At 43.9% G+C, this 16,795-nt stretch overlaps 3 protein-coding genes across 4 annotated transcripts in view; 1 reads left to right on the forward strand and 2 right to left on the reverse strand.

The window, feature by feature from the left end:
- The window catches only part of CCDC146 (coiled-coil domain containing 146), a 98,603-nt gene extending 85,068 nt beyond the window's left edge, over nucleotides 1–13,535 (reverse strand). Inside the window, exon 1 of the mRNA XM_083365832.1 lies at nucleotides 13,358–13,535. The gene's annotated coding sequence lies outside the window, so the exon portion shown is untranslated. The remainder of the gene's footprint in view (nucleotides 1–13,357) is intronic.
- Nucleotides 1–16,795, reverse strand: part of SLC26A5 (solute carrier family 26 member 5) — a 306,769-nt gene that overhangs the window by 56,683 nt on the left and 233,291 nt on the right. The window lies entirely within an intron of this gene.
- The window catches only part of FAM185A (family with sequence similarity 185 member A), a 42,640-nt gene continuing 40,318 nt past the window's right edge, over nucleotides 14,474–16,795 (forward strand). For both annotated transcript variants that reach the window (XM_083365900.1, XM_083365901.1), the window contains exon 1: nucleotides 14,474–15,245. In XM_083365900.1, the coding sequence (XP_083222026.1) occupies nucleotides 14,825–15,245 (421 nt within the window). In that variant the 5' untranslated portion in view covers nucleotides 14,474–14,824. The remainder of the gene's footprint in view (nucleotides 15,246–16,795) is intronic.

The following is a 16,795-nucleotide window of genomic DNA, read 5'->3' on the forward strand; positions in this document are numbered from 1 at the left end:
AAGAGAGTGTGGTTCTGTTATAATAATAATAAAGTGGGGAGGGACCTTGGAGGTCATCCAGTCCAACCCCTGCTCAGGCAGGAAACCCTATACCATTTCAGGCAAATGGCTGTCCAGTCTCTTCTTAAAAACTTCCAGTGTTGGAGCATTCACCGCTTCTGGAAGCAAGTTGTCCCACTGGTTAGTTGTTCTAACTGTCAGGAAGTTTCTCCTTAGTTCTAGGTTGCTTCTCTGCTTGATGAATTTCCATCCGTTGCTTCTTGTCCTGCCTTCAGGCGCTTTGGAGAATAGCTTGACTCCCTCTTCTTTGGGGCAGCCCCTGAGATACTGGAATGCTGCTATCATGTCCCCCCTCGTCCTTCTCTTCGTTAAACTAGACCTCCCCAATTCCAACAACTGTTCTTTACATGTTTTAGACTCCAGTCCCCTGATCATCTTTGTTGCTCTTCTCTGCACTCTTTCTAGCATCCCAACATCTTTTTTACATCGTGGTGACCAAAACTCTCAATATCTCTCAAGTGAGTGTAAATTTTAGGCTGCCTAACTCAACTTTGATGGCCAGCCTGTGATTTTTCATACCACAAATGGAACAGGTCGCAGTGGCCTGAACACACAGCTGGATAACTGCTAGAAGTCCAAACTCACCTGTCTAGTAGAGACGTCTGCCGGCCTTCTCCATCGCCAGGTAAGCTCAGAGGTAAACTCATATGCCACTTAAGAAGACCGTCCCTCCCTCAAGATGGCAACGTATTCATTTGCTTTTATGTTCTGCCCCAATGCCCGGTCAATGTTTGTCCTTACTGCAGATTTTCAATGGCTTCCAATTAACTCTAGAAAAGCCAAAGCCGAGCTTTGCATGCATTGCCATAGCTAAAGAGGAAAAAAGGGCACGCCCAGAGGTCGATGTGGAATAAGAGAGTTGGAAGGGACCTTGGAGGTCTTCTAGTCCAACCCCTTGCTCGTGCAGGTGACCCTGTACCATTTCAGACACATGGTTGTCGTCTCTTTTCGACGAAGCACTCACAATTTCTGGTGGCAAGCAGTTCCACTGGTTAATTGCTCTCACTGTTAGGAAGTTTCTCCTTAGTTCCAGGTTGCTTCTCTCCTGGATTAGTTTCCACCTGTTGTTTCTTGTCTTGCCTTCTGGGGCTTTGGAAAATAACTTGACACCCCCCCTTCCTCTTTGTGGCAGCCCCTCAAATACTGCTATACTGCTATTGACCTGGGAGGCCGGTGTGTGGTGTAGTTGGTTCTCATGGTGTGGTAGGATGGAGGGTTTGTTGTCACTGTGTGTTGGGGGGAGAGAGCACGGGGGGGGGGGGAAGGCTCAGCTAATCTCAATGTACACATGTTGTACTTTGACAATAAAGGTTTATTATGATGATGATGAGGTCTTTCTTTTCTCTAGACTGGCCATTCCCAAATCCGGCAACCGTTCTTCGTATGTTTTAGTCTCCAGGCCTTGAATCATCGAAGTTGCCTTTCTTGGCACTTTTCCCAAAGTCTCAGCATCTATTTTGTAATGTGGAGACCAAAACCGGATGCAGGTATTCCAGGTGAGGCATCTTACTAAGGATTTGTAAAGCGGTTCCAATCTCCTGTATCAGTAAATAAAGCGGTATTTGTTCTGTACCAGCCTGCTACCGGCCCTGCAGCAAAAGCAGGGACAACCCCTTTACAAACGGCAAGAGGCTGGAATAAAGCCTGCCAAATTTATTAACATAAAACAGAGCAAGACAAGACACCAACCATGAAACAGGAGCTATGAAACAGGAACTATCCAAGCGGTTGCCTTCAGCAAACCAGCCCTCCCACACATTCCCCTTAAATACAGTTCAGGGCGTGGCCTCTCTCTGCCTCCTTCCGAGGTGCCCCATTGCCTTCCTCTGTTTACTCCTGATTGACTGCCTCCTGCGTCGGGCGTCCTTGAACAGGGCCAGCTGTGGGTCATCTTCATCCACGCTGTCAGGCTCACACAGCTGGGTCTCCGTCGTGACCAGGTGGGAGGGGAGCCTCTGCGGAGCCTCAAGGCCATCATCAGCAAGCTCTTCAACAGCCCCCTCCTCCTCCTCTGAGTCGTCCGACCCAAATGCCGAACCCACAGGCTGACCCTGAATCACAACAGTATTAAGATCCCGTGAGAACCAGATCCTATCTGATCTGGATAGAGAGATACGGTCTGAGAGTTGAATCCCAGCAAAACGAAGCGACTATTTGTACACAAACTACTTGACACTCTTGATTCTGGATTGGGGGAGGGGGGGGAGCTTCTGGAGTTACTACTATGGGTATTGCTGGACGTCAAGCCAAAGAAGAGCGCGCTCAGAGAAGCAAGCATTGTATATGAATTACGCTGATATTTATATAAGAATGGGACCAAAATGAACTTTGGTGGAATCCAATGCTGTAAAAACGTAAGTAAATAAATATCCTGGTGGCCAGGAAGGAGAATAAGGCTAAAATGTAACTCCGATTGTCTTTGGTACTACGAGGTTAAATACAACTGACGGCGCTCTGCAGAAAAATGGTGGCACAAATCCATGAGTATCCAGCCGTTTTTCTAAGGCGGACAAAAATCTCAAACCATATTTGTTTTAAACGTTTCTGCGCTACCTGAAAGAATAGCATCTGCCCAAAGCATCATCTCCGAAAACAGAAAAGCGCAAAGGATAACAACACGGTAATTCTATAAGAGCCCTAAAAGTGCTGATAAAAATTGAAGCAAGCAGTTAAAGTTGGACAGCCTCGTGGACAAAACAATCCCGCTGGAATCTTGGTTCGGGTCAGACGCCAAGAGAAACATGTCAAAGTCTAATCTCATTATTCTTCACATAACGGGATGCAAACCCACCAGGGCTTAAAAGTGAGCACAGGAAATCCTCAGCGTACGCCCATGACTGAGCCCAAAATGTATTTTGCTAAGCAACGTTTTTTCCCCCCACAATGCTTAAGAGAATCCCTGCAATCGATCAGGGGACTGTAGGCTAAAACATGTAAAGACATGTAAGTATCTTAAAAGGAAGGAAAGACTTTGTTATATATATACAGTATATATATAAAACAAAGAGGAACAAACAGCCACATGCTTCTCCCAGAAGAAGGAAGCTGAAGCCACCAGCCTGATGATGACGGATGGGATTCCGTCGAAACGTTGCGCCTACACCTTTAGTTCTACGCGGGGAAAAACCCGAATAACCAAAGATCCATCCATATATATATTTGACTCATATATATATATATATATATATATATATATATATATATATATATATATATATATATATATATAGTCAAATGTTAACTATTTAGATTAAAACACTGCCTAACGTGCAAGCAGCCCAGGTTCGAATCTCAGAAGGGTATGACTGACTGATGAAGACTAAAGAGTCAGAAATGCATCTTAGTCTCCCTTAATTCTTTGTTAGTAATTTACACAAATATATGAACTGTCCGGTGTGACTACAGCCTGTTCGATGGCCTTTGAGATAAGGCTGAAAACAGGAAATAAAGATTTGCCCCATGTTTGGGGTCTAGCAAGGTAATCTAAATAGTTAACATTTGACTCATATCTCCCCTTGCAGAAAGCTAACAGAGAGCGAGAGAGATCCTGTGGCTCAAGAGGTAAAAATGCTGCCTAATATGCAATCAGCCCAGGTTCGAATCTCAGAAGGGTATGACTGACTGATGAAGACTAAAGAGTCAGAAATGCATCTTAGTCTCCCTTAATTCTTTGTTAGTAATTTACACACACACACACACACACACACACACACACACACACACACACACACGTACACATGCGGGGGAAGCTTTACACACACACACACACACACATATATATGTATATATGTATATATATATATATATATATATATATATATATATATATATATATATATATATATATATATATTTCAAATGTTAACTCTTTAGATTACCTTGCTAGGCCCCAAACATGGGGCAAATCTTTATTTCCTGTTTTCAGCCTATCTTGAAGGCTATCGAACAGGCAGTAGTCACACCGGACAATTCATATATTTGTGTAAATTACTAACAAAGAATTAAAGGGAAACTGAGATGCATTTCTGACTCCTTAGTCGTCCTCAGCCAGCCATACCCTTCTGAGATTCGAACCAGGGCTGATTGCATATGACACTGCCTCATATGCAATCAGCCCTGGTTCGAATCTCAGAAGGGTATGGCTGGCTGAGGACGACTAAGGAGTCAGAAATGCATCTCAGTTTCCCTTTAATTCTTTGTTAGTAATTTACACAAATATATATATATATATATTTAGATTACCTTGCTAGGCCCCAAACATGGGGCAAATCTATATATATATATGTTTCCCCCGCACATGCGTGCTAGTCGTTTCCAACTCTAGGGGCCAGTGCTCATCTCCGTTTCAAAGCCGAAGATCCAGCGCTTGTCCGAGGACGTCTCCGTGGTCATGTGGCCGGCATGACTAGACGCCAAAGGCGCACGGAACGCTGTTACCTTCCCACCGGAGTGGTCCCTATTTTTCTACTTGCATTTTTATGTGCTTTCCAACTGCTAGGTTGGCAGAAGCTGGGACGAGTAACAGGTGCTCACTCTGCTACGCGGCACTCGGGATTCGACCTGCCAAACTGCCGACCTTCTGATTGACAAGCTCAGCGCCCTAACCCACTGAGCCACCGCGTCCCTCTATTGATATGTACATTGGGTTAAACAAAGAATCAAATCTTGGCAATTCTTGCCTTCATCGTTGACTTTCTAGCAGTTGCTATTCCATATTCCAGTTTATTTAGAAAGAGTGCAGAGAAGAGCAACAAAGATGATCAGGGCGTACTGGAGGCTAAAATATATAAGGAACGGTTGCTGGAATTGGGGATGTCCAGTTTAATGAAGAGAAGGATGAGGGGTGACATGATAGCAGTCTTCCAGTATCTCAGGGGCTGCCCCAAAGAAGAGGGAGTCAAGCTGTTCTCCAAAGCGGCTGAAGGCAGGACAAGAAACAACAGATGGAAACTAACCAAGGAGAGAAGCAACCTAGAATATAAGGAGAAGCTTCCTTATAATCAGTGGAACTCCTTGCCTCCAGAAGTGGTGAATGTTCCAACACTGGAGGTATTTAAGAAGAGACTGGCCAGCCATTTGTCTGAAATGGTATAGGGTTTCCTGCCTGAGCAGGGGGTTGGACTAGATGACCTCCAAGGTCCCTTTCAACTCTATTCTGAACTGAAAAGATACCTGTGCCTAAACATATATATGCATATAAGGGAAAAGAAGAAAGTGTGAACTGTTAAACGTGCATATTTTCAAAATTGACGTTTAGAAACTCAGTAAAAAAAAAAGCAAGCAGGCAGAACATTTCTCCAAGCTATTAAACTAAAAGCCACTTATTCCCGTTTTATTGTTCTCCACACTGTACGTGAGCGAGCTGACCTGACTTATTTTAAGAAAGGTCTGTAAAAAAAAAAAAAGTTACATTAAACGATGTCAAACATTGTAAGAAGCTTCCAGCAAATGTTTAACGCTCCATCGCTCTTCGACTGATTGGAAAAGAATTTTAACTTCCAAACATTTTACAATTAAAACCGCTCTCCTCCGCTTCCACCCGGTAACCTAAAGATGAGTTCGATGCTCTCCCCTCCAGGTTAGTCTGACATGGAAAGGAAAAGAAAGCTGGAGTCTAAACTTTGCAGTTCAGGAATGCAGATTTTTATAGTTCCTAAGAAACGTTCCTGTTCTGAAAAGCCGCTTCCAAAGAATTGTGCAAGAACCTCAGCTCTCCATTTGAGGGGAGGGAAAAAACAAACAAGGATATTCCAGTTTGTGAAGAATATGCAGATGGTGAGAATCATTCCTGTTTGACGGCCGTCTACATGATTGTATTCTTCCAAGGTTTTCCAATAAACATGCTATTTCTGTCCTACTCACATGTGTTATGTCTACAAGTTTGTGCAGGACCCATCTCATCTGGCTATTTTTTATTTTATTTTTTTAATGAAGAACTAATCTCCTGACAGCAACTTAATATGTTTACCAAGAAAACTGCAGCTGTAAAGCAAAAGTTCAAAGAAATGTTGATTTTAAGATTTTTTTCCCCCCTGTACTTTCTCAGGAATTGCCCCGGGGAAGTGGGCCACACAAACGCCCATTCCTAACCTATTAACCCTGGCTGGCTAACAATAACAAAACAAGTTAAAATAATAATAAAATACTAACTGTAAAACAGGGGGCCTGATGGCTCAGCGGTTAAAGACGCAGAGTTTGTCAGCTGGAAAGCTGACAGCCCGGGTTCAAGACCCCGGCACCGTGTGACGGAGTGAGCGCCTGTCCCTTGCCCCAGCTCCTGCCACCCTAGCAGTTTGAAAAGCATGCAAATGCGAGTATATAAGTAGGTACCACTTCGGTGGGGTATAATCATGCTGGCCACAGGACCACGGAAATTGTCTTCAGACAACACTGGATCCCTCGGCTAAGAAGCAGAGATGAGCGCCATCCCTCTAGGGTCAGACGCGACCAGGCGGGGGAAACCTTTACTTAACCCTAGCCCTAATCGTTTTAACTGCAAAACAGACTTAGTCGCACAAACCATAACTATATCAAGCTCATCTATCAGCACAACCTAACACCTTTGGGGGAAAGCCAGAGCAGAGCAGGGCGAGAGAGTTGGGAGGGACCCTGGAGGTCTTCTAGTCCAACCTCCTGCTCAAGCGGGAGACCCTAGCCTAGACCATTTCAGACAAATGGCTGTCCAGTCTCTTCTTAAGAACATCCGCTGAAATTCAATCAATGAATTCATCAGAATACAGCTGGAAGGGACCTCGGAGGTCTTCTAGTCCAACCCCCTGCTCAAGCATAATACCATTTCAGACAAGTGGCTGTCCGGTCTCTTCTTAAAGGCTTCCTGAGATGATGCTGCACCCACCACTCCTAAGGCAAGATTAATTGTTCTGACTGTCAGGAAAAAAAAATTCTTATTTGTAGACTGGATCTCCCCTTGATTACTTTCCATCCCTTGCTTCTTGTCTTGCCTTCTGGGTGCTTTGGAAAACAGACACACACACACACACACACACAGACACGTCTTTGTGGCAGCCCCTCAAATTTTGGAACCCTCCTTTCGCGTCACCCCAAGTCCTTTCTTTCCCTGGACTCGACCCACGATTGCATCTGTTGAAGGAAACGTCTTCATCGTGGTTCAGTCGCCGGGAATAAACGACAGAATGACTGCTTGAGAAAAAAGGTTGCAGTTTATTGAAGAGGAGAGCCAGACAGAAAGATGGCTGTGGAAGAAAAAAGTGAGCACATGTAGTAGAGCTTTTATACCCTCTGGAGCCTTTTGTCTAGAGTGGCTTCCTGTTCCTGTTTAAGGCTTTGTATTTCCTGGGTCATGTACTTTGACCTGAGTCTGAGTGTGCCTCTTTGGCATCGGTGGGTTAATCCTATTGAAGGGATTTTATTATGCTTAAGGTTGATGTTAGTAATATTGATATTAGTAGTGATACTTTGTAAAGGGACGCGGTGACTCAGTGGGTTAGGACGCTGAGCTTGTCGATCAGAAGGTCGGCAATTTGGCGGGTCGAATCCCGAGTGCCGCGTAACAGAGTGAGCGTCCCAGCTTCTGCCAACCTAGCAGTTCGAAAGCACATAAAAATGCAAGTAGAAAAATAGGGACCACTCCGGTGGGAAGGTAACAGCATTCCGTGCGCCTTTGGCGTCTAGTCATGCCGGCCACATGACCACGGAGATGTCCTCGGACAAGCGCTGGCTCTTCGGCTTTGAAACGGAGATGAGCACCGGCCCCTAGAGTTGGAAACGACTAGCACGCATGTGCGGGGGAACCTTTACCTTTACCTAGTGATACTTTGTCATCATCTTTGTTTATGTGCAAGCAGCTTTGAAGGTGCTTTATATTGGGAAATTAGTTCTATAAAAGCAAATGTTTCATGCTTTAGGTACAGGGGATTGCTTGCATGAAAAGAGCATGGTATGGGGAGGGTGGAACCTGGGTCGTTGTGTAGGAGTCATCATCTAGGAATTATTTTTCTGTACCTTTTGGCTCCTAGTACCAAGACCAGATCTCTTTGTTCTGGAAAGGTATAAAAGGTGAAAGAACTCTTTCCTGGTTGTTGCCTTCATCTTTCTACCAGCCACGAAGAGAGATGTGGCCACCGGACTCTGTTTTGATCAAAATAAAAGGTGTTTGCTTGCTGAAACCTCGGCTGGGGAGTTTCTTTCGGCTCTTTTAAATTCCTGAGTAACGCTGGGGCAATTGTGGGGCTAAGCGTAAAACCTTACACTATTATGTCCTGTCTTAAGAGTTTGGGTGGGCTGTGTAGATTTTGGATGTCTTTGTCTTCCTAAGCTTCTAGCTGGAGGCCTCCAACCTTCCTGAATGGATGATCACACCTGCATTTCCACAGAGCTGGTTTCTGCTTGGGGGAGGGAGACTTGGGGCTATTAAGAAAAAACTGGGCATGCTTTTCTGCCTCTTTAAGATCCCTTGAGGAAATACAATATTCTGCCCTTTTAATATTTCCTTCTCTGGGGGGCTGACTTTCCACACACCTATTGCAGTTTTCTTGGCAGTTACAACTAGCTTGTCTTGCATGGGAAGACTTCTGGCCTCCGAGATTAACCGATAGTCTTAGAATTCTCTGGTACAAAGAGATCCGCCAAGGATTCCTGGAATCTCTTTAGAAATTGCTTTCCACCCCAGTTCTTCGGAGAAGATTTATCACATCGTCAAAAATGTACGTTGAGAAATCCAGCCGGATTCACTGGCTTTGCTAGTGTCTCCTTCCGGCAGGAGATCCTCCAGGATGATTAATTCGTTCTCAGTCCACCACTGAATCTAAATTGAAAGGGGTCAAGAGAATCCATTTCATTCAATAATGCTTGCAGCTACTATAACTTGAGAGAGAGAGAGAGAGAGAGAGAGAGAGAGAGAGAGAGAGAGAGAGAGACAGAGACAGAGACAGAGACAGAGACAGAGACAGAGAGAGAGAGAGAGGTCAATATATAACTGTACCTATAAGTGATCTAAAGAAGATCGAAAGCTATTTTTTTATATACCCATTTTTCTCGCTTTTCTAGTTTCGGCTACTCTTCTTTCATTTTTGTGCCTTTAGTTGTTTTTTTCCCCCTTTGATTTTTTTTTTTGGGGGGGGTCCACTTTGCCTTAACAGGGGAGCATTTTGCAATTTTATAATGAACCTCTGGATTCCGAAAAGATTTTTGAGGCATGAGGCACCGCTGCCTGTTTTAAACCTGATGGCTCCTCTCCGACAAACAAACATCCATTCACTGTCAGTCAAGCCTCCTTGTTTAGCTTGAATAAAGCAAGATGAAAAATAAATCAATAAAGAGAACAGGTTTCCAGGCATCTTCTCCATGTCTTTGAGCCTCCAATAGTGGCAGCAACCCTCCACCATTAGAATACCAGGAGGGCACACTGAACTTCAGGTCAAAGTTCATGCCACAGGAACAAGTCCGAACACAAGAGCCCAAGGAGGTATAAAAACCCGCCACTCCCAGCTCCATGTGGTCAGTTTTTCCCAGAGCCACATTTCTGTCTGGCTCTGCTCTTCAATAAACGACAATCTTCTTTCTAAAGCGGTCTCCATTTTGTTTCTTCCCGGCTTGGACTGGACCCGACGAAGATTTTTCTTTCAACAGATTCCAGAAAACCACTGGCTCCAGCTCCTACAAAATCCACCGGAGTGTCAAAAAATCCAAGGATTCCTTAAGACTTTGGTCTTAATGGGCCTCTCAGATTTGCAGAAAGGGATATGTGGTCTGTCCACGGCGGGAGGGTAAACCCCCATTTTTCCAGATCCTCCTCTCTTGGCTCGAGGCAAAAACAAACTGTGGTTTATTTTGCTCAATGTGTTAGTCAATCTGACAATGTGTAGCAGTCTCATGGCTGTCATAAAACCCCTAAGCCCAACCTGACTAACGAAGCGTCAGCTGTCCGACAAACCATAATTAAGCAACTCGGGATTTCATTCTATACATTAGGTCTGTATCTTGTTTGCATCAAATTCAACGTATACTTTTTTCCCCCCAAAACATACTGCAAGTTGATATTCCACACAAATAAAAATATTTACAGAGCTACAGTATGCTTCAACATCTCTAATTTTTTTGGCAAATAAATGTTTACTCTGTCCCAGCTTTTCTATGCAAATATTAATAATTTTAATGGAAGATTCGCACACATTTAATTTTTTAAAAGATGCGTCCAGTTTTCTGTTCACATCTGCTCTGTTATGGCAAAAATTGCTTACTGCAATTTTAAAAAAAAGGATAATTGCATCCATCTTGCATTGGTTCAGGAAGTGAAGATTATATTAAAATGCAAAGCAAATGAATTTCCCACCCCTATCACAAAATTAACCCAGCAAAATGTAATTGCAGTGTATTGGGTGGGTAGCTGCTGCCATCTGACGGTATAAAAAAGTAAATTGCAGCAATAATTACCAGGAAATGTGCCTTATAAATGTAAAAAAAAAATAGATGCTATATAAGTTTGAAAGCAAGCCATTGCAAAATGAAAAAGTAAAATGGATAAGTTTGCATTGTACAGAAATCCTAGCTATTTATGAAGTGCATCTGAATTACAAAATTGATATATTACAGCAGACAGTAATTAGGGCTGTACAGGCTTGGGACCAAATGGATGGACAGGTAGCTTCTTTTGGGAACATCTTAAAACAGCTGTATCTTTTTCAAGGGCACAGCTGCCCAGGCGCCCTGCACAGCTGACATACAGTCTCAGGAAAATATGTACTTAGTTCAAGGTGTTTCTAAAGGATCCATCCAGACACACGTTCCCAACAACCTTTGAAGCGAGATCCTTTGCACAGTCCTACTACAAATGCTTATATATATATATATATATATATATATATATATATATATATATATATATATGTTTTCGTAGATTCTCGCGGGTGTCTGTATGTGTAGATCTAGAGTCTCGGGTTTCTTCCCGCGTTCCTTTCATCCGGAGTGTTCGGCCTGATGATGACGGATGGAATTTCGTCGAAACGTCGCCACAACTTTCTGAAGATGAAAGGAACGCGGGAAGAAACCCGAGACTCTAGATCTACACATACAGACACCCGCGAGAATCTACGAAAACATATATATATGTATATATATGTATATATATATATATATATATATATATATATATATATATATATATATATAAAATATTCCTTTATGCATGCAATAGCATGAAGTTGTATTAATATATACATTGGGTTAAACAAAGAGTCAAATCTTGGCAATTCTTGCCTTCATCGTTCACTTTCTAGCAGTTGCTATTCCATATTCCAATTTATTTAGAAAGAGTGCAGAGAAGAGCAACAAAGAAGATCAGGGGACTGGAGGATAAAACATATAAGGAATGGTTGCTGGAATTGGGTAGGTCTAGTGTCTAATGAAGAAGATGGTAGAGGACAGGAAGGCCTGGAGGAACGTTGTCCATGGGGTCGCAATGGGTCGGACACGACTTTGCAACTAACAACAACCATCTGCTGCCGGGAACAAATTCCCATCGTCCAGTACGCTCACACAGAGAAGGCCTCCTCAGGGTACCGTCAGCTAGGCAATGTCGGCTGGCGACCCCCAGGGGGAGGGCCTTCTCTGTGGGAGCACCAACCCTATGGAATCAGCTCCCCCCTGAGCTTCGGATAGCCCAAAACCTCCAATCCTTTCGCCGCGGCCTCAAAACACACCTGTTCCACCAAGCTGACCTAGACTGACAGGCATTTTAATTAATTTATATTTAGTATTTTTAATTCATTTTTAAATTCTCTAATTTTTTATTGCACTGATGTTCTCAATTTCATTTTATCTTGATTTATGTACTTATTATATGTTTTATTGTGAGCCGCCCTGAGTCCTTCAGGAGATAGGGCGGGATATAAATCCCATCAATAAATAAATAAATAAATAAACAACATGTTTTGGTCACCACGATGTAAAAAAGATGTTGGGATGCTAGAAAGAGTGCAGAGAAGAGCAAGAAAGATGATCAGGGGTCTGGAGTCTAAAACATGTAATGAACAGTTGTTGGAATTGGGGAGGTCTAGTTTAACGAAGAGAAGGACGAGGGGGGACATGATACCAGCGTTCCAGTATCTCAGGGGCTGCCCCAAAGAAGAGGGAGTCAAGCTATTCTCCAAAGCGCCTGAAGGCAGGACAAGAAGCAACGGATGGAAACGAATCAAAGAGAGAAGCAACCTGGAACTAAGGATAAATTTCCTGACAGTTAGAACAACTAACCAGTGGAACAACCTGCCTCCAGAAGTTGTGGATGCTCTAACACTGGAAGTTTTTAAGATGAGACTGGACAGCCCTTTGTCTGAAATGGTATAGGGTTTCCTGCCTGAGCAGGGGGTTGGACTAGATGACCTCCAAGGTCCCTTCCAACTATATTATTATTATTATTATTATTATTATTATTATTATTATTATTATTATTAATTTTTCCAGCATTAGATAGACAACTCAAATACCCATCATTAACTTCCTTTGGATTTGAAGAAACACTAAACAACGTTGCAAAAATTACAGGAGCTGCGCCAACAATTATCACCACAAATGATACATTTTCCCCTCATTCATTAGCCTGATTCACATACTGTGCATTATGCTTCTATACCTGTTTGATATAACATTCACCTATACGAGGTAGTCCTCGCCTTACGACCACAATTGAGCACTGTTGCTAAGTGAGACATTTGTTAAGTGAGTTTTGCTCCGTTTTACGACCTTTCCTGAGACCCTGGTTAAGTGAATTGGTGGAGTTTTTTTACGTTTGCTCGTCAGAAGGTCGCATAAGGGGACCACGTGACCCCAGGACACTAAAACCGTCATAAGTACGAGTCAGTTGCCAAGCATCCAAATGTAAATCACCTGTCCACAGGGACGCCCACCGCGGTCACTAAGCCTGAAAGATGGTTCTAAGTCACTTTTTTTTCAGTGCCGTTGTAACTTCGGTCACTAAACGAGCCGTCGTAAGTCGAGGACTCCCTGTGTTTTCTTTATTGCAAGTAAAAATTGGATTAACTTGACTTCCTCAATACATCAGTGTAGTTTTACAGGCAACAGTGGGAAGTGATTTCCTCCCCACCCCACTGCCTTTTTTGGAGGAATGTTGTCCAACTGACAGCCCTGGGATTTCCTGGTGGCCTCCCATCCACTCATGAAACCAGACGTAGCCAGGCATAAACGGGAGCGGGGATTTCTTGTTCCCGAATCTGGTAGCTTCCCACCACCACCACCACCACTCCCCAAAGCCTCCCCTTTGCACAGACTGGGATGCAGCCGAATCTAACCCAGTTTATCTTACCGGCGCTACTACAACTCGCGTTACTCTTTTTTTTTCCCCAGGCCTCGGCTCTCGCGTCGCCTAGCAACCGACTCGCCCGTTAGCGTCGCCCGTTCCCAAGGAGACCAAAATTCTCCGCCCCTTTTCCTCCGGGGTAAGAGATCCCACCCCTTCCGACTGCGTGACGAAACGTTCCATTTCCCCTTCCCCCCCCACTCCCTCGCCAGCCATTGGAGAGAGGAAGGGGGAAAAGAAAAAAAAACCCTCCGAATTGCATTCCGGGACTTGTAGTTCAAACGCCCGACTTGTGCTGGGCCAGTCTGCGCGGGAGCGGAAACCACAACTCCCAGCAGCCCTCGCTGCAAGTTTGACATATGCGGGTAGCTGCAGCTGCTGATCGATTCTGGTGCATGATTTTGGGGGGAAGCGAACGGGATGGGCTTGTAATGGGGGGGGCTTGAACCAGTTGACCCACCCCACCACACCCCATGCAAAAACTAGGCAAAGGAACTACTCTCAACTTGTCTGAAATGGTATTGAGCAAGGGGCTGGACTAGAAGACCTCCAAGGTCCCTTCCAGCTCTATTCTATTCTATTCAGTTCTATTCTATTCTGTTCTATTCCTTATTCTTTCCTATTCTATTCTATTCAGTTCTACTCTATTTTATTCCATTTTCTATATTCCATTCTATTTTATTCTATTTTCTATTCTATTCTATTCAGTTCTACTGTATTTTATTCTATTATCTATATTCTATTCTATTTTATTCTATTTTCTATATTCTATTCTATTCTATTCTATTCCTTATTCTTTCCTATTCTATTCTATTCAGTTCTACTCTATTTTATTCCATTTTCTATATTCCATTCTATTTTATTCTATTCTCTATTCTATTCTATTCAGTTCTACTCTATTTTATTCTATTTTCTATATTCCATTCTATTTTATTCTATTTTCTATTCTATTCTATTCAGTTCTACTCTATTTTATTCTATTATCTATATTCTATTCTATTTTATTCTATTTTCTATATTCTATTCTATTCTATTCCTTATTCTTTCCTATTCTATTCTATTCAGTTCTACTCTATTTTATTCTATTTTCTATATTCCATTCTATTTTATTCTATTTTCTATTCTATTCTATTCTATTCAGTTCTACTCTATTTTATTCTATTTTCTATATTCTATTCTATTTTATTCTATTTTCTATTCTATTCGATTCAGTTCTACTCCATTTTATTCTATTTTCTATATTCTATATTCTATTCTATTTTATTCTATTTTCTATATTCTATTCTATTCCTTATTCTTTCCTATTCTATTCTATTCAGTTCTACTCTATTTTATTCTATTTTCTATATTCCATTCTATTTTATTCTATTTTATTTGCTATATTCTGTTCTACTCTACCCTGCTCTACTGGTGTCCTTCCCTAGGAGGAGGTCTTACCAAAGCATCCCCATAGAACAAGGAATCAACAAAACCATGCAAGGGAGGTTGTCAGGATGGTGCTACCTTGCAGGGAAGGCGTTAGCAAGGGGCAGTCGTGGTTGGCTGAAGCCGAGAAGGCCCCACCAAGTGGGCTTGTTCACAAGTAACGCAAACCTGGGCCCTGCAGAAAAGGACCCCGAGAGCCGTAAGCTTCTCAAGGAATGGACCTTGACTGTCAGTCCATTCGGTCTTCTGAAGGCGCGCCTCCCTTACCACATTACCGTGGGTCCCCTGGACGCCCATAAATACCCCGGTTCTGACAAAGTGTTTGTGGCCCTGAAGGGGAAGGGTTCGAATCCCGACCCTGCCTCGCATCTGCTTGTGAAGTATGACCAGGCCCGGAAGGAGGTGGTGATAGTCTCTGACGGCGTGGACGGTGCAGCTTCGCTGGATGTGAGGACGCCTGTAAAATTTGGTAGGTGAAGAAGGGGGTGGGTGCGGTGTGACGGAGTACAGGCAGTCCTCGCCTTACAGCGAGAACTGAGCCCGCAATTTCCGAGGCTAAGCAAGGAGAAATGAGCCTTGCCCCATTTGGCGGACAATTGTTGCCACCGTTCAGTGAATGGCAGCTGGCGTTAAGTGAACCACGCAGTCGTTAAGCGAATCTGGCTTCCCCCATTGGCTTTCCTTGTCGGAAGCCCAACCTGGGAAGGTTACACACGGTGACCCCGGGACGGTGCAACTGTCATAGGTACATGCCAGTTGCCAAGTGTTTGAATTTTGATCCCGTGGACCCTGGGAATGCCACATAAGTCATAAGCGTGAAAAACAAAAGTAAGTCGCTCTTTTCCGGTGCCGTTGTCACTAAAGGAATGGTTGTAAAGCGAGGATTGTCTGAATATAAATGAGGCTGAACATCTAGCTCAGGTATAGGCAACCTTGGCTCTTTTATGACTGGTGGACTTCAACTCCCAGAATTCCTGAGCCAGCCACGCTGAGGGGAAAGGGAGAGGTTTCCAAGCTGAGCCATGCTGGCTGAGGAATTCTGGGAGTTGAAGTCCACAAGTCATGAAGGGGCCATAGTTCTCCCATGCTGGCTGAGGAATTCTGGGAGTTGAAGTCCACGTCATGAAGGGGCCACAGTTCTCCCATGCTGGCTCAGGAATTTTGGGAGTTGAAGTCCACAAGTCATGAAGGAGCCATAGTTCTCCCATGCTGGCTCAGGAATTCTGGGATTTGGAGTCCACAAGTCATGAAGGGGCCATAGTTCCCCCATGCTGGCTGAGGAATTCTGGGAGGTGAAGTCCACGAGTCATGTAGGGGGCCATAGTTCCCTCATGCTGGCTGAGGAATTCTGGGAGTTGAAGTCCACAAGTCATGAAGGGGCCATAGTTCTCCCATGCTGGCTGAGGAATTCTGGGAGTTGAAGTCCACAAGTCATGAAGGGGCCATAGTTCTCCCATGCTGGCTCAGGAATTCTGGGAGTTGAAGTCCACAAGTCATGAAGGGGCCATAGTTCTCCCATGCTGGCTCAGGAATTCTGGGAGTTGAAGTCCACAAGTCATGAAGGGGCCATAGTTCTCCCATGCTGGCTCAGGAATTCTGGGAGTTGAAGTCCACAAGTCATGAAGGGGCCATAGTTCTCCCATGCTGGCTCAGTAATTCTGGGATTTGAAGTCCACAAGTCATGAAGGGGCCATAGTTCCCCCATGCTGGCTCAGGAATTCTGGGAGTTGAAGTCCACGAGTCATGAAGGGGCCATAGTTCTCCCATGCTGGCTGAGGAATTCTGGGAGTTGAAGTCCGCGACTCATAAAAAGAGCCAAGGTTGCCTACCCCTGGTCTGGGTCCATAGTTCATATGTCTGGTGCGTTTGCAAATGTGGACTTTTCTTTAAAGCTGAGCCTTTCAACTTTTCCCCTCGGCTGGATGTCTAAATTGTCTTCCATTCTCTCCTCCGTCAGCCACAGGCCTTCTTTTGCTGTGCCAATTGCTCAAGGAGATTGCTTGGCGGGATTGGAAATGT

This window comes from Vipera ursinii, assembly GCF_947247035.1.
Source record: "Vipera ursinii genome assembly, chromosome: 6".
In the NCBI taxonomy this organism is placed as follows: domain Eukaryota; kingdom Metazoa; phylum Chordata; class Lepidosauria; order Squamata; family Viperidae; genus Vipera; species Vipera ursinii.